This window comes from Augochlora pura, chromosome 6 (genome assembly GCF_028453695.1).
Source record: "Augochlora pura isolate Apur16 chromosome 6, APUR_v2.2.1, whole genome shotgun sequence".
Taxonomy (NCBI): domain Eukaryota; kingdom Metazoa; phylum Arthropoda; class Insecta; order Hymenoptera; family Halictidae; genus Augochlora; species Augochlora pura.
In genome coordinates this window covers 12,558,444-12,575,706 of record NC_135777.1, presented here as the reverse complement: position 1 = coordinate 12,575,706, position 17,263 = coordinate 12,558,444, and the positions used below count along the sequence as shown (strand labels likewise).

Genomic DNA, 17,263 nt, shown 5'->3' with positions numbered 1-17,263 from the left:
GTCAATCGATATGAAATAAGTGCAAACTCGGTTCAGTATCGCACACAAATCCTGCGAGATCGGATGTTGCAGTTCTCGATCTCAGAAATATTATTTGTAATCTACTTAAGTATCATTTTAACTATCAAGTGGATTTACTAATAAGTTGAAAATTACGATGACGAATTTCCGACAAGAATGTTAGCGAAATTGTTTTCTGGTTGACTAAACGTAAAGTGTTCCAAACAGTACTAAATGATCATAGAAACGTAATAGACGACACAATAGTACATTTTGCGTTCTTACGTAACGTTTCAACAGTTTCAATTTTTTTTTTAAGTAATTCATTGAGAGACTGAACCTGCTCGATCTAGTTTAGTACATCAGTAACACTATCGATTTAATATGCTATCATCAAAATGATTCAATAGATTTATTGCTATTGTTTGTTGCTAATTTATTAATTAGAAGTTTGAAATTAAGAAAAATAGACTATTTATGTACACATGGGGTATTAACATTGCATCAGTGTTCAAAAATAATTTAAAATAATGGCGGTAGCTGAGAGGATTAGTGCGCCAAATGCTGGGGAAGTAGTCACTGACTATCATGGCCAGGCTACCCAGGCAAGAAACGCGCAAACGAGATTGGTCAGTAGCGAGTGCGAGTAGGGATAAGATCGTTCTTGCTCTCACTGCTTCGTCGCTCTCACTCATTCGGCTGGAAGGCCTGACCATGATATAATAATGACTTATCACCAGTAATTTTCTGGAATGTGCTGCATACTCGTGTAGGAGGGGCGGGATATGCTTCCAATACTACCATTGGAAATTACAATTAGAATCTATTGGAATTATCCAATCCCATTTGTGAGGTGTCTCCTCCATTCCAGACCACCGCTGCTTATCACGGCTTCCGAAGCTTCAATTAGTAGGGAGGTGTACTCTACTTCAGTCAACCGTAGAGTCTCAGACACTCAGTTCATTTGCCATCAGTAGGTAACTGGAAGTAAGTTGCTTAAGTTACAAACTGTTAAGCTGTGTAGATTCCACTACTAGAGGATATGGCAACTACCGCAATGATCAGCAGAGACGTAGCTGACATCGAGGCAAGCTCTCCCTTGAATTCGCATAAATCACTTAAATTTAATTTTTAATTTCTTTATTTTATATATTTTATTTTTTCTTCTGTTTCACCACAGAATCTTCTGAGGTTGAATCCAAAAATAAAACCGTTTGCGAATTTGGTCCCCTCTGCCCAGACAAAGGAGAATAAGAAGAAGTGGAAGAGGAACATCAACGAAAAGTGCAGCGTAAACATTTTTTGTCCATTTACTTTTCTTTTTCCACAATGAACACTACATTCTTGATTCTTCACTGCGATTGTAGCTAAGACCGTTGCTATTATCAGATTTGATAAGAACCCGATAACCAATTTTTGCAGAATTGTCCACCGTTAACGAAGAACTTCGATGACATAAAGCACACCACGCTGAGCGAACGCGGCGCGTTGAAGGAAGCTGCGCGATGCTTGAAGTGCTCCGATGCACCGTGCCAGAAGTCCTGCCCTACGCAACTGGACATCAAATCCTTCATCACCTCAATATCCAACAAGAATTATTACGGAGCAGCGAAAGCGATTTTTTCAGACAATCCCCTAGGATTGACATGCGGCATGGTATGCCCTACCAGCGATCTCTGCGTGGGAGGCTGCAACTTGTACGCGTCCGAGGAGGGCCCTATCAATATCGGCGGCCTCCAGCAATTTGCTACCGACGTAAGCCGCAATTAGGACAGCTAATCTTGGCCACTATCTTACTTAATCCCACCTTTATCTCTAGATATTCAAGCAAATGAACATACCTCAAACGCGGATCCCTGGGCGGAAGGTTGCGCATGCAGACACAAAGATTGCATTGCTTGGCTGCGGTCCGGCTTCATTGTCTTGCGCCACATTCCTCGCCCGATTAGGCTACGACGACATTACGATATTCGAAAAGGAGCACTACATCGGTGGCCTAAGTTCCTCAGAGATTCCGCAGTACCGGTTACCATACGAGGTCGTTAACTTCGAGATCGACCTCGTGAAGGATCTAGGCGTGAAGATCGAACTCGGTAGAGCCCTCTCTGAAAACGATCTAACGATACAGGTCGTTGCTTCCTTCTCTAATAGCAGGAGGGCTTCGAATAATGATCGTTATAGAACGAAAATTATTGTAGGGTCTTCAAGATGACGGGTACAAAGCCATCTTCCTGGGAATCGGACTTCCCGAAGCAAAGACTATTCCGATTTTTGCGGACCTCACCGCAGAAATGGGATTTTTCACGTCGAAGAGCTTCCTACCGAAAGTGGCACAAGGCAGCAAACCTGGACTATGCCAATGTAAAACCAATCAGCTGCCTTCTCTTCATGGTAACGTTGTGGTTCTCGGTGCCGGCGATACAGCATTCGATTGCGCTACTTCCGCTCTTCGATGCGGCGCTAGGAAAGTCTACGTTGTGTTTAGAAAGGGATTAACGAACGTGCGAGCTGTTCCTGAAGAGGTAATAACCGTTCGCTGAATTGCCAACTCTCGCATGGCTCTTGTCTTCGCTTATAGATGTTTTTCAGATTAGTGTAAATGAAAATACACTTTAGCAGAGTGTCCAAATAATTTAGAACATAGAGAATATACACTCGTTTTCCGAGGATTCAAGCTACTTCTTCTCATGTTTGACTCATATTTTTATTCAGGTCGATTTAGCGAACGAAGAAAAATGCGAATTCATTCCCTTTCAATCTCCGAAGAAAGTGATCACTCGTAACGGGAAAATAGTTGCGATAGAGTTCTGTCGAACAGAGGAAACTGAGAACGGCGAGTGGGTGGAAGACGAGGATCAGATGTGCAGGCTGAAAGCAGACTTTATCGTGTCAGCCTTTGGATCGGGACTGCAGGACTCCAGTGGTGAGGACACTGACTCAAATATTACACGTAGTCCTGAAAGAAGTGACAAGGAGAATGTTTTTCAGTGATGAAGGCGATGGCGCCGGTTAAATTGAACAAATGGAACGTACCGGAAGTCGACCGGGAGAACATGAAGACATCTGTGCCAGGAGTCTTCTGCGGTGGAGACCTCGCAGGCGTTGCCAACACCACTGTAGAATCTGTGAATGATGGGAAGACGGCCGCTTGGTACATTCACAAGTTCATCCAGGTAATTTTTTTTCAAGTCTTAAAATGTTGTTGGAACGCATCAAACCATAGTCTTCTTCGTTCCCCTATAGAATTCTCATAATCTGGATGTGCCCGAGGTTCCCCAACTGCCTAAGTTCCACACTCCAATCGACGACGTTGACTTATCAGTCGAGCTTTGCGGTATGAAGTTCGAGAACCCTTTCGGTCTTGCTTCTGCACCACCTTGCACCTCCAGCGCTATGATCAGGCGAGCCTTTGAAGCTGGCTGGGGCTTCACCGTCACGAAGACATTCTCCTTAGATCAGGTATACATTACGAAACTATATAATCTTTTAAAGAAATAAGTTCAACGATGTGGTTTTCAGGACCTTGTCACAAATGTATCGCCGAGAATAATTAGGGGCACAACCTCTCGGCACAATTATGGTCCCGAGCAAGGCAGCTTCTTGAACATCGAACTGATATCCGAGAAGACGGCAGCTTACTGGTGCCAGAGCATCGCAGAGCTAAAGAAAGACTTCCCCACGAAGGTCCGGAATTGACGCACAATTGTTCTCGAGCAAGAGCTATCGTCGACGTTAACGAAACCTTGTTCATTTTTAGATCATCATAGCTAGCATCATGTGTACCTACAACAAAGCAGACTGGACGGAACTCGCTCAGAAGGCTGAAGCTGCAGGATCGGACGCTTTGGAATTGAATCTGTCTTGTCCACACGGAATGGGAGAGTCTGGTATGGGACTGGCTTGCGGACAGGTTACTATAATCTCCATCGATTTAATTCCTGTTTTGGTAATCGTTACTGCAGCTGCCCTTACATTTTAGGATCCTGTATTGGTGAGAAATATTTCGAGATGGGTACGAGATGCTGTGAAGATACCGTTCTTTGTTAAACTAACTCCAAATATAACCGACATAGTGTCTATCGCGAAAGCAGCCTACGAAGGCAAGTCTAAGGAACCTACACAGTCTAAAGCAGCCTTCGTAGTTTTAACCACTGCTACTCTAGAGTCGTATACTACTGAAACATTTTCTATCAGGTCACGCTGACGGAGTGTCCGCTATAAACACGGTGCAAGGTCTGATGGGTCTACATGCAGATGGCACCCCTTGGCCAGCCGTTGGTGTCCACAAAGCTACCACTTACGGAGGCATGTCAGGAAACTCAACGAGGCCTCAAGCCTTGAGAGCAGTCTCCAGCATTGCGCAGCATCTTCCCGGGTTCCCGATACTCGGCATTGGTGGTATAGATTCCGCGGACGTTGCTCTTCAGTTCCTCCATTGCGGTGCCTCGGTCCTCCAGGTGAATCAATCATCTATCTAATCTCTGTACGAGCTATCTCTCCTTTGAGGCATCGATTTGATGATATGATTCTCAAACTAGGTATGCAGCGCTATACAAAATCAAGATTTCACGTTGATCGACGATTACATAACTGGTTTGCAAACATTGCTGTACTTGAAAAGTCTGGGACAAGTGAAAGACTGGGACGGGCAAAGTCCGACAACATTTAAACACCAAAAAGGGAAACCGGTTTCTTTGCAACACGCCCTCGGCAAGGTAATAATTCCTTTCACATTTTCGGAAAGTGAAAACATATCTGCAATTGTTAGACTGATCTACAGGGTGTCTTAGCATTTATGGCGTAGTAAAGATAACTGAACAAGAACATGAGAGACAATTGACATTATCTATTGCAGGGTTCTTTATCATGTGCATTCCTACTTTCGATTGTAACTGGAATCATTACAATAGCGAACCTATGTTTCAGAATGTGCCTTACTTCGGGGAGTACCAAAAGCTTCGCGAGCAAAAAATTGCCGAGATCAAAGCTAATTCGAATCCTTTGGATCAACCTATCGCGGTTACAAGACCGGCTCCGAATCCAATCGCACCTGTACCGACTCTGAAAGACGTGATTGGTAAAGCTGTGAGTCGTATCGGATCGTTCAAACAGTTGGACAACAAACATCAAGTGGTTGCATTAGTAGACGATGTATGTCCCGATGTAATTACGCTACAGTGAATTCTTTCTAATTGTCCCTCAACTTGCAAACAAAAATGGACAATTTGGAAGAGAAGATACCATTATTCGAGTCTCGCGGCTCGTTTTTACAGTTGTTGACAATCGCCAACTGTAAAGATGGTCTGCGGAGTTTAAATAATCGTATCTCCTGTTTCCAAATTGTCTATTTTTGTTTATAAGCTGAGGGACAATTAGAGAAAGTTTACTGTATTTTGATCTTTGTTCTTCTTCATTAAGACCAACTATTTTGTTCTTGGCAGGATATGTGTATAAATTGTGGAAAATGTTACATGGCCTGCGCCGATTCCGGCTATCAAGCGATTCATTTCGATCCAGAGACTCATATTCCGAAAGTGACTGACGACTGCACTGGCTGCACTCTGTGTCTCTCAGTATGTCCTATCATCGATTGCATAACGTAAGTCTCCTGCTCTGGTTTATGCAATGGATTTTCGAGCACGACTGCTCAGAGATCTTCTTACAACGAGTTCTATTTACAGGATGGTTCCTAAAACGATACCTCACGTAATCAAGCGAGGAATCCCGCCGAAGGATGGATTCGAAATTCCAATTTAAAAAAGGCTTGCTGCCCGAAGTCAATGATTATATCGTACAAATTACTCTGCGACCTTTATTATTATATAATACTAACTATTGTATGATTGTAAATCTAAGAATATTAAATCACTTTGAATGTTATTACATACACGCCGTTGTAGTGATTTAGCAGACATACGAACTAATTTAAATTCTTAAATAAAATCTGGACTGTCGAACCACTGATATTCTGGAGATTCGTTAGTGTCCAAGTTGTACTGCAGGCACTTGTCGTGTATGAGTCGTCTTCTGAAATCAATATTTATTGAAATTCTAGTCTGATAATAATATGTATAATGAGGTGCAATTACCTCGCATATTTCTCGCAATCAGCTATGGGATATTCTAGTTTGAAGCATTGTGGCCTTAAGATGTTGAAGTAGGTGGTTCCGATATCCGTGGATATGATGGATGCAGCTTTCTTCAGGCAGTAGTAAAACTCTCTGTCGCATGAGCAGGCCGATCTATGCGTAACACAAGAAAGTACGTATTAACATTACAGTAAATTCTCTCCAATTTTCCTTTGGCTTATAAACAAAAATGGACAATTTGAGAAGAGGAAATACGATTATTTGGGCTTTGGAGCTCGTTTTTATAGTTGTGGATCGCCAACAACTCCTCTTTCTAAATTGTCCATTTCTGTTTATAAGCTGAAGGACAATTACAGAGAATTAACTGTATCTTTTTACAGTGTACACTGAATTTTCAATTTTTAAATTCAACTTTTTAAACATTGCCCGCTCATTTTTAATGTAAATTTGTAAAATTCGCTGTGCACTTGTCCTTATACATTGACTGTCGCATTGATCATACGTAATCGTTGACAGGCCCAAACGAAGTTATGCTTAACTGCTCATATATAAAATCATTTGTATAATAATTTGTTCCAATGCCATTAAGTGTCAAAAGCTAAAAATGACTGCGCGTTGTAACTTAAGCTATATTAATTAAATCATCTTACTTTTGCAGCATCTTTTGATGCCACGGTCAAACAGTCACCGTATTACGAAACTAGATTTCTCAATACCTTGTGAAAATACCGTTGTTTTTTAGACCATAATTCTCTGATCCCGCCGCAATGCCTTCAGGGCAAGAATCGTGAGCCCTGCAGCACGCATCGGTCTCATTAAAACGTCCAAGATCACTCTCATTCTTTGCTATGTCACCGTCACCACACCAATAGGTTCCTAAAATTACAGTAACTATGAGTTCGATAAATTGCAAGGCTGGTGTCGCGCAAATAAAGATCGAAACTGCGGATCTTGATGGGAATTTAAAATTGCCTGTTACCCGCACCAATGGCGATCGCGAAATCGCGGAGATGTAAAAAACAGAACAATTGGAAGAAGGCAAAAAATTAATCTTTCTAACAAATACGGCGTATTGAAAACAGTTGAAAACTTTTTGTAATTTATTTAATTACGTTCATAGTGAAGGTATAAAAGCCGCGATCTAAGAATAATTAACGTTTACTTCAAATAACCATTTCCCGATTCTCCGTTTCGTAATTGTATAAATTATAACGATACATCCGTCGTCAAATCGTAAATCCGATGAATATCTTGCACAAGATCTCGGAAAACGCATTCTCATTGAATTTGTATATAAGTAGTTACTTACGTACCTGGAAATATCAATTTAATTTTGTCCTTGTGCGGATTCAAAACATTGGAGATGGTGCTGGTAATGTTGCTGCCGCTTTTTGTTATAGTGTTTAATATTGGAACATAGTTGATCACCTTCCCGATCTTTTGTCCGGATTTTATGAACATTATCGCTGTTTTCTCGAGAACACTTATATAAGTGGTCCTGGTCTGGTTCAAATCATCGCATCTTCCACAACCGAGAATGAAGAGCACCGAGAAGAGTAGTAAATAGGTAGACATACTTGCTCTGGTGAATTAAAAATAATTTATTAATGCTTTATTCTACCGCCGACGATTTAATAAACATTTAAAAGACACAGATCGACCTTTTAGCAGCAACTCAAGTTTAGTAATCATTTAAAAGACACAGATCGCTCTTTTAGCAGCAACTCAAGTTATAATTGCTAATTAATTAGGAAAGAACGTACATAAATAAATGTAATATCTTTGTTTTATGCAATATCCTTCTTAGGCTATTATTTTTATTTCAATTTCACCGTTATTCTAATACGACAGTTTACTATGTTGAAGGAATTAAATGATTTTGTCGTTAAATCACATTCTTCTTTATTTCTGACTTTGACGTGTCCGATTTACAGGCGCTGTACGACTGTTATGTTTCCGATAGGCAAAATATTAATCCTGTTTACGAGCGTATATACCTGATTGTTTTGATGGCTCCGATAGTGTGTGGTCTCTGGCGAATCGTCGACTGTACATTTCATCACAGTCTCGCGAACTTTTATTTGTCGGCTTACGGTAGAAAACGCACGAAACGATAGAAGTTAATTATTAATAAGTCGCCAATAAATGGAATTAAACAATTGAAATACATTGTTCAATGGTTACGTTGCTCGGAACGTAAAGCTGTCGTATGAGGTGGCAGATCATAAATCACATGCATGAGGTCAGAAAAAATTCATTAAAAATTATGAAACATGAGTGGATTTTATTTTACAAAACAATTGCCATAAACTTGTAGACGCAGATAATGCAATAAATTTGAGATTATAATCTGTTTAGATAGTCCTGAAGGACATCATCTTCGAATAATTATAAACACGGTTCGACAAGAATGTCATATTTACATTATGTTGCTCAGAAATTCACGTGTATCCGACAGTATGGCTACTGAGCAATAAAAATCTGATACGCAGATAATCGGATATAGTTAATTAGGATATATACAGTACATTTACTTTAATAATCTATGTTTCCAATAATAGTGTCCTTATGTTCTTCTATTGCCTAGTATCCCTAGAAGATTCCTCATTTTTTAAAGCTTGTTGGTCTTGCATGCTGCGACGACTTTGAATTCTCGTGCATCGTGGACAGGAATGATTTCGTTTCGACCAGCAAACGCGATGATGAACAGCTGCGCATTGATGGCAAATGATGGAACTTGCGTCCCATGGGTATATGATTTCATCATTGCCGCATAATTCGCAAAGATGACCTCTACACAAATAAGTAGATTATAGCATCTTGTAGATCATCAGTTTAAAATATCTGGGAATTGTGTAACAGTTCCATAATTTTCTGAATTTCCTAGTTGGATATCTTTTCTTTGTAATTGCAAAGTGAATTTTAGGTTCTTTACACTTTATCTATCACGATCCAAAGAATCCGATTACTTATGCCAGTGGTTATCACGACCAGGAATTTATTATTAAGTGCTAATTCTAATTAATTACCGTGCTTTGCACAATTCACACTGTTCCGTAATATGAGCGTGCATAGTGTCGTACGCTACGCGAACTTCTTCCAGAAGAATCCCATTATGAAGATCAATTAGATCTTTGATAGAATAGTTGTTCGAATTTTCAATCATGTGTGTACGTTTCCCAATTTTCCATGGTAATCCTTGATTGTTCGCGTCTGGGCAGAGAACTAAGTAGTGCTTCATCAGTTGCATTTCCTCCCGGAATTTCTATTGATAATGAATTTTATTACTTATTGCCTGTTACCTCGCTTTCTGTTCTCATATATATCCCTTACCTTTACTAAAGATAAATCTGGGAGCAAAGTGAATAATTTTGGATTTAACTCCTCCAGGGGTAGAACAGGTCGATCCTCTAACAGTGTTAATAATTGAGATGCAACGCGAGATACTAATCGCGGTTCCATATCCCAGTTTCTGATTACTCTTGCAGGTATTACCATTACAGTGTTCCAGTGACACCTTTGACAGTAATACAATCCGCTGTAGTCACAAAGTCGTGGCTCTACCCATGATGAGTCTACATGTATAAATAATATGTTAAAATTTTTATTGTACAGTATTATTGTTTAACTAGCAGTAATTAAATACTCAAAATCAAATTCATAAATAAAGCATCTACAAAAATTCGTTTTTATCTATTGTGTATTACCTGAACTATTGAATGGACTGCCAAAACAAGATAAGGATAATCCCTTCGAGAAAGCTTGTAATGGAAACATTATTTAATCATGTGATAGAAAGGTATCTTGTATGTGAACAAGTTATAAAGTGAATCATGAACAAATAAGAAAAGTTGCTTCAACATTGTCAACATTTGGTAGGTCAACATTGCTTTCTCAAGAAATATTCAATCTAGAAAATCCCACTTCTTACTGATACTTACTGAATGTTATTTTCACTTTGCATTCTGCGCAACGATAGCCTTGGCTTGCCAGTCCTTGTTCAGGACAAATGTCTTTTGTGTACGTGTATCCACCTGCTTCACTGGCAACAACATGCACACAGACTCTGCATATGTTGTTTAAACATTTCCAGTGACAACAAAATTTGCAATCTGTATACAGACAACTTACATGTAATAACTGTAACTATACATATTTAATACAATAATAAGATAGATGTTCTAATTTCTATGCCTGTCGCAATTTCCAAGCCCCTGGATTATAAATTGATGGTTTATATTTTTCTTACTACATGTAGCTATCAACAAGTAAGCTTCAGGGAAAGACATCAATTTATATATAAAACTTTTCTTTTTCTACATGTTTCTAATCCAGGGGCATGAGAATTGGACATATCTATCCTATGTAACAGACGAATCTTACCATTACACATGTACCATGATTGAAGCATAGTCCAAATTGTTCCACTACAATGATCACAATATACAGTCCCGTAAGTTGTTATATAGTATTTCTGTGGTACCAAATGATGTCCTAAAATTACTGGAGTCTGCAGCAAATTCTCCTCTGATGTTTCTCTTAATTCTTGTACTCTCAAACGCAATTCAATCAAGCGCCTAACAAGCCATTTTCTTTCATCAGAGCATTCTGCACTTTCCAATACCATTTGTTTACATTTTTGCACCATTTCCTTCAGATCTTCTTCGCATATTGACTGATAAATAGCAAAATGCACGAAAATGTGAGTAATAAATTTTGCTTGGAAGTATATATAAAAAGTGATTTTATACCTTTGATAATGATAATATAGATTCTACAGATTTTAGACTGAAAGGGATGACTACTTTACTATCTGAACTGTCATCTGCTTCCCTTGTCATGTAATCAGACAACGATGACGGTGTTGATGGTGCTGTTCCAGTACTGTCACATCGTACTCTCGACTCATGATTAATATCTTGTGTGTCGTTTATAATTGTTTTAACATCTATCATTTTAGAAGAAGCCTACGAATTATTGTGATTCTTCGACAAGTTTTAGAATATTTTTATCCTTGATGACGACAAAAATTCTGGATTTATGTAAAAAGAACTTTCAATTTATATTATCATTGTATACACTTTTGCTTTTATCGAATGTCTACTAGATGGACTATCTCTTTGTCTATGGTACTATCCATCCTCTACTAATTACGTCTAATAAAGTAAATATCTGTTGCTCAAATTGACGCCATCTGTAGGAAAACGATGAAACTGCTAGTCAATTGCTGATTACGTGAGGGTACATTCCAAAAATTGTGCAGTTGAAAACAAATACAATAAAACCAATAAAACAAATATATGTATTAAGAAGCAACCAAGAGTCTATTCTAACCATGCTTATTAAACGAATCCAAATATCATACCATCACTCGTTTCAATGTGTCGTGTCGAGATTTGCAATACCCACATTGTCTGACAAAGAAAGGTGCAGTATGCAGTATAGAAACGATTTTTTGCGACCAACTTTAAAGCTGTGACATATCTCCTGATTAGGTCTAGGAACAGTCTTAACAGTCCTTCTAATAATCGTTAATAACATCTTAAACAACCATAAAACCTGCACAAAGTTATAATTAAGTGATTGTTGGGATTTAATTCTAAGTTCTTATAACAAATAAATGCACAACTTATGGTTACAGAATTTCAAAATCAATTATTCACCCAGGCTGTGAAAGGGCATAGCCGATTAAGATGGTCAAAACTGCCCTTAGAGGTTTTTTAATGAGTCATACACCGTTCTATAGCTGACCAATAAAAACTCATCTGTGTAAAATTTTAACCCTGTAATTTGTCCGTGAGGGTAGTTACAGGGTAAATTAGATTTCGCGGTTTTCCGGCATTTTTTTCAAAATTTTAGAAAGCCGCTAAAGGTGGAAAAATGCCGGAAAACCGCGAAATCTAATTTATCCTGTAACTACCCTCACGGACAAATTACAGGGTTAAAATTTTGCACAGATGAGTTTTTATTGGTCAGCTATCGAACGGTGTATGACTCATTGAAAAACCTTTAAGGACAGTTTTGACCATCTTAATCGGCTATGCCCTTTGTTAATAATTTTTTTTTTATAATGATATATGCATATTTGTGACTGAAGAATGTAGAACAGGCTTTCAGCAACATTTGCAGTTTATTTTGAATCACCACTTTTTTTTCAAATTAATTATTAATAATTTGTTGATCTCTTGTCCTAATATAATATCAAATAATTTGACATAAATCCGTAAATAATTAATTAGGTAGATCTAAAGCCATAATTCGTGTACATATCTACAAGTTGAAGGAATCGAGAATGTAGACTCAGTAATTTTCTCATTATAATTTGATATGGTTTTGATGGTTTATTTAAAGTTAATTACCATTTTAGAAAAAAATATTAATTGAATTGCTTAAATTATCTGTTATTAAACATTTTTCTAGATCTCGGCGATATTATTCTTCTGGCTATCTTCTAAACTTCCAAAATACATTTTACTAATATTTTGATATTATTAAGTTCATTTATTTGGATATCTTACGAATATTCCCATTTATATTGTAGCGTAAAGAATAAAATGTACTTACATATCCTCGGTTATTGAATAACACTGTAAATTGTAATAAGGAAATGTAAAGTAAAAAATTATAAATTTGATGAAAGTTAATATATTTATTACGAAGGAGTTTAGTTGCACCTTGAATTCACGTTTCATTAACTTCTTCTCTTCTAGTATATGTATTTACATGTCAAAATTAATGTATTAATCCTAAATATAGAATAAAGCGACCCAGTATTCCAAATGATCTGAACAGAATGCAGAGGACTCTATTTCTAAAAGGGCAGGGTTGAATGAACAGATTGCGAAGCAAAGAATCTTTTACCGTTCGTTTTTATTAACTTGCAAAATTACCTTACTCGTCTACTCATGCACAGATAAAATATATAAATAAAAATGTAGGTAAATGGTGAACGTGATTTTATTAATCGAGACTGCGAAAGCATGCGTGTTTAATTTCAAGCCACGAACTTCGACATCTCGGGTTGCGAACATGGTGTACATTGAAAAATCTTCGTTTTCCTTGTCCTTCCCGTTTTTCCTCTTGGAAATATATACGCGGAGGAGATACGCGAAAATCGTGGCGCGTACACGCTCGACTCGTTTCGTCACGTAACAGATCGCTAGAACAGTGATAAACCTATCATAGAGTAATGAATAAATATAACAATTGAAAAAACATGGCCAAATGCAATGACGAATAACCAGACACGTTCTTTCCTCGTCCCGTGGTCACGACGTCGAGCCGTCGATGCCAAAAACGAATGCGTGGAAAACGCGTCACGACGAGAACTTCTGCGAAGAGATATGCACATATACATATACATACATATGTATATATGTATGTATATACATACATATATATGCATATACGTATTTATATAGTAAAAAAAAATATCGTAACGAACTATATAAAAGATACGATTGTAAAGTGTTAATAATTTTACATCTTTGGACAGTCAACAAAAGCGATCCCATACACGGATCGCCGCATTACAAAAAAGAAAATTGAAATTCACGAAGTCCGATTCTGCACGATATACTCTCCCATCAGAACCGATTAATAATGTCCTCTTCCTTATCGGGTGATCAATTCGCCGACGTAAAAGCAGCACGTGGGTTTCGTTGTAGGCTTCGATGCTTGGTAAACATCGGTTCTCGATAAACGATTCAAACGAGCAATTTATAAAACAATAGGCTCATGCAATCAACTAAACAGGTACGCAAACAGCAACAAGAATAATACCGGTCTCAGTGTTTGCCAAGCATCGATCCGGAGCACCGTCTTGGATCCAATATTTCGTTTTGGAACACCAATCGCTTATGACAATTAGAGATTTACTTCATCTAGGAATTCAAATTACCTAAGTGTCTACATTATAATTTCCTAGCAATTAATTTAAGCTATTATGTATTTCTCCTAGACACAATGTAGAGGTGTCGACAAAGGAATAGGTCGAAAAGTATTTAAAAGAAAATTAATACGCAAGAATTTCAATAAATCTAGTCATGGCTGCTGTGCTCCAGAACGAAATACATATAACGACAAGGAAGTTTCGCTCGCGATTCATTGTCGTTAATTAACAAACATGAAACGGATATCTAAACTAAGCCCCCCAGTCTCGTGGACATTTTTTACGTGAATTATAGCACACATTTCGACTAGAGTAATATCATATACGCAGTTTAAAAATGAAATCTCGAAGACGAAAGTAATATGTATATACATATCCATACATACATACATGCATACATATATACAAATATATATGTATGCAAGTATACACACATACATATATACATACATACAGGGATTCCAGCAGTCTTGGCGGCTCAAAACAGATAAATCAGGTATAATGATTCGTACCGCGGCAGTTATCCGAATGCAGTGCACACTCTTACAGACCGGAAATAACGGTCGTCGTTCGAGCGAATTCATTATTTAATATAACAACAAGACATAGAATTCACGCAGAAATAAAATCTCACGAGCAATCAATTTAACAGTAACAATCAAGGGCTTGCCACGAGATGCTTCTTTAAATAAACAAGAGTACCGACACCTGTGATTAATTCGAATTTAATCATTGAGTCGAACCAGGTTTAAAAGTCCTCTGCCGTGGAACATTACGGTTTCCCCATAACAGCGAAAAAATAATATAAAATCGGTAAATCGATTTGGAAACATGATTCTCCGTAATCTTCTCATTCAAAATTCAACATTCGAGAATATGCATACGAAATCTTTTATCAATTGTTCGAAGTAAATACGAAAAAAGAGAATTTAACAAACTGTTTTGGATATGTTGCCTCCGTCACAAAACAACATTAATGCAACTTACAAAAAACTTCATCGGTCGGATCCATTCTAATATTTAATGCTGCAATTACCTAGTGGTGAAAATTAAACGTGTGTTTGAACAAATCAATTTCCCGCAGTAATTTCCATAAAATAAAATTCAGGATTTCAATAATTGCTAGTCAAGGGACCGCAAATTAGATCTACTGATAGTTCTGGTATTCATAAAATCCGGCATCTTTCTATTTAAGGGAATCTCAAGGAAAAATCCCCTAATTTCATGACAGAAATTTGAAACAAAATAGAACGCTTGAAAATTCCTCGATCTTCCTCTCTTCTCGTACACCTTCGCTCTTCGGACAACGGAACACGTTGCATCTTTGGCTTGTTTATCGTAAACGTTACCCGTTTCCAGGCCCGCAGAAATGAAATGGCGAAAGCTCGCGAAATACATAGTTTGCATTATCAGAAAAAGAAGACACTTGCGTACGAGTAGTGCCTACACGGTCTCCACAATCACAGGAAAATCAATTGGCCATTCAGATATTACTTGAAGTAAAAATAATTTCAGAGATTTTCTTTGAAATATAAGGATATACCACTGAACCAATTTCGTATCTAATTATGGTACTTGACCTGATTTCAATAACGTTCTAAAGTAGTCAATTGAATTTATCTCGATCGTGGACGAATACTTTGACTCTGTACGATCCTCTCATCAGTTTCACGCAATATGGTCTCGGTGTAATACTATGGTTTACAAGACGATTACAGAGGGCAAGAGATTCCCTGATATCTTCGATCAGCATTGCTTCCGACTGCAGCAGCTGCACACCCCTGAGTCCTCTTTCTTCCCTCTCTGTTTTCCAAGAACTGTATATACTGTGTCTCATGGAGATTCATTCTTCGTTTCCTCTAAAAAATAACATCCTTTGGGCTAGAAAAAGGTACGCGTGCGAATACACGGAAGGCAGAGAGGGTTTTCCTCTGGAGAAGGGTATCCCCCATAGTCCACGATAAAATTATGGCGCGCTTGGAGTATGGCTGCAACAATCGGGAGCGTCACGCTCAAAGCGGCTCTTATGTTAAGTAAAAATAAGGGTCCGGTGATTTGCTGTCTATTTACAACGTGAAGTACACAGCACGTACAGATTGAACATCGTGTACAGGATTGAACAACGACACTTATCACATGAGTCGTGGCGGCCTGGTTTCTTCGTCCGTTTTTAGCTACAGATCGATTCGGTGACGATGAACTCTCCCCGGATTTAGCAGAGGATCACTGAACGCTTCCAGAGCGACCTATCTTTAGATATGCTCCCTGTCACATTGCGAACACTCAGAATCCATCTCGAGCGTCTACAGTACTTTTGTACTTGGTCACGGCGACTACAAAGATCACCGAATTGATCCGATACAATAGAGTCCACGGATCCAGGAATCCTCTCACGGTCACTGACAACCCCTATTACTTGGAGAATAACTATGTGTCTCGTCTACATTCCTTCAACATTTGTAGCAAATACTATTCAAGACTCTAATCTTTTTTTCGCTGAATCTTGATCATTTATCTTTGACTGAACGTCTTGATCTGCTACTTGCGATCTCAAGCTACTTGTTCCTTAAAGCGGAATTGTTTTTCTTTCTTTTCCGAGAACTCCTCTTTAATTTTTCACTGGATCATTGCGAACATTCAGTCACTAATAACCTTCTTGGTATCTTTCAGAGACTTTGCTCTTTCTTTAAACTAATCGTTCCTTCAGAAGGGACTGTTTCTGCTTTCTTTTACTGATCCAGTACAGCTTCTCATCACGCTTGAGTTCTTAGAGTTATCAAAGGAGAATCAGTTGTCGCTCTCGGCGTAGTCATCGCTATCTCCGCTATCATAGTACTGATTTCTGGACTGATGACTGGGGTCTTGGGCGTTAGCCGTCGATTGATCGTCGAGGTAGCTTTGGTGGTCAGGATTCTGAAGCAGATCCACCGATTCTCCGTCCATATTTTGAGCGAACACGTCTTCCGACATGGAATCGTAAGACCTGCGAATCGACAAAAGCGTTTTAATACAAATGAATCTTTTCCTTGGTTTTATTTCAGCTCTCTATGGTCCAAGCTGAATTGTTGGACTATAGACGAGTTATTCTACAATTAAAAATACTGGCAGCTGAGTCTTCAACGAATTATGGTTCCGTGCAAAGATGATCAATGTTTAAAATATCGGTGACTATTTGTTGAATCATTTTGTGCAGTTGAACCACACTTGGTTGAAACTAACGCTTGCAGCAACGAAAAGGATAAAAATGGAAGCGAAGGAAGATGATGATCGGTATTTCTTTGAA

The 17,263-nt window shown here is 38.4% G+C and overlaps 4 protein-coding genes across 9 annotated transcripts in view; 1 reads left to right on the top strand and 3 right to left on the bottom strand.

The window, feature by feature from the left end:
- Positions 1 to 725: 725 nt before the first annotated feature.
- Positions 726 to 5,821, top strand: Su(r) (dihydropyrimidine dehydrogenase su(r)). Its single transcript, XM_078183596.1, has 16 exons — positions 726 to 1,087; positions 1,181 to 1,291; positions 1,423 to 1,755; positions 1,820 to 2,128; positions 2,199 to 2,522; positions 2,713 to 2,923; positions 2,989 to 3,173; positions 3,244 to 3,459; positions 3,520 to 3,684; positions 3,758 to 3,910; positions 3,980 to 4,100; positions 4,195 to 4,457; positions 4,539 to 4,715; positions 4,927 to 5,151; positions 5,442 to 5,599; positions 5,682 to 5,821. Exons 1-16 carry the CDS (start codon positions 1,043 to 1,045, stop codon positions 5,755 to 5,757), a joined length of 3,072 nt encoding a protein of 1,023 aa, XP_078039722.1. The 5' UTR covers positions 726 to 1,042; the 3' UTR covers positions 5,758 to 5,821.
- LOC144471503 (phospholipase A2-like) lies at positions 5,785 to 8,230 on the bottom strand. 4 transcript variants are annotated; one of them, XM_078183606.1, is made up of 5 exons: positions 8,087 to 8,230; positions 7,403 to 7,671; positions 6,806 to 6,965; positions 6,090 to 6,242; positions 5,785 to 6,024 (listed from the first exon to the last, which is right to left on the bottom strand). In XM_078183606.1, the coding sequence occupies exons 2-5, from the start codon at positions 7,662 to 7,664 to the stop codon at positions 5,934 to 5,936; spliced, it is 666 nt and encodes a 221-aa protein (XP_078039732.1). In that variant the 5' UTR covers positions 7,665 to 7,671; positions 8,087 to 8,230; the 3' UTR covers positions 5,785 to 5,933. The 4 variants fall into 4 exon arrangements, with proteins under 4 accessions (XP_078039732.1, XP_078039729.1, XP_078039730.1 ...); XM_078183603.1 differs by having other exon boundaries at positions 5,785 to 6,027; positions 8,087 to 8,228; XM_078183604.1 differs by lacking the exon at positions 8,087 to 8,230 and adding an exon at positions 7,751 to 8,025 and having other exon boundaries at positions 5,785 to 6,027.
- A 97-nt stretch (positions 8,231 to 8,327) lies between these two features.
- Positions 8,328 to 11,243, bottom strand: Def8 (differentially expressed in FDCP 8 homolog). 2 transcript variants are annotated; one of them, XM_078183597.1, is made up of 7 exons: positions 10,841 to 11,243; positions 10,473 to 10,764; positions 10,031 to 10,201; positions 9,797 to 9,850; positions 9,423 to 9,664; positions 9,119 to 9,354; positions 8,328 to 8,882 (listed from the first exon to the last, which is right to left on the bottom strand). In XM_078183597.1, exons 1-7 carry the CDS (start codon positions 11,042 to 11,044, stop codon positions 8,666 to 8,668), a joined length of 1,416 nt encoding a protein of 471 aa, XP_078039723.1. In that variant the 5' UTR covers positions 11,045 to 11,243; the 3' UTR covers positions 8,328 to 8,665. The 2 variants fall into 2 exon arrangements, with proteins under 2 accessions (XP_078039723.1, XP_078039724.1); XM_078183598.1 differs by lacking the exon at positions 9,797 to 9,850 and having other exon boundaries at positions 10,841 to 11,242.
- A 1,698-nt stretch (positions 11,244 to 12,941) lies between these two features.
- LOC144471498 (uncharacterized) overlaps positions 12,942 to 17,263 on the bottom strand; it is a 73,677-nt gene continuing 69,355 nt past the window's right edge. The window contains exon 12 of one of the 2 annotated variants that reach the window (XM_078183594.1): positions 12,942 to 16,963. In XM_078183594.1, the coding sequence (XP_078039720.1) occupies positions 16,768 to 16,963 (196 nt within the window). In that variant the 3' untranslated portion in view covers positions 12,942 to 16,767. The remainder of the gene's footprint in view (positions 16,964 to 17,263) is intronic. The other variant, XM_078183595.1, reaches the window with a different exon arrangement.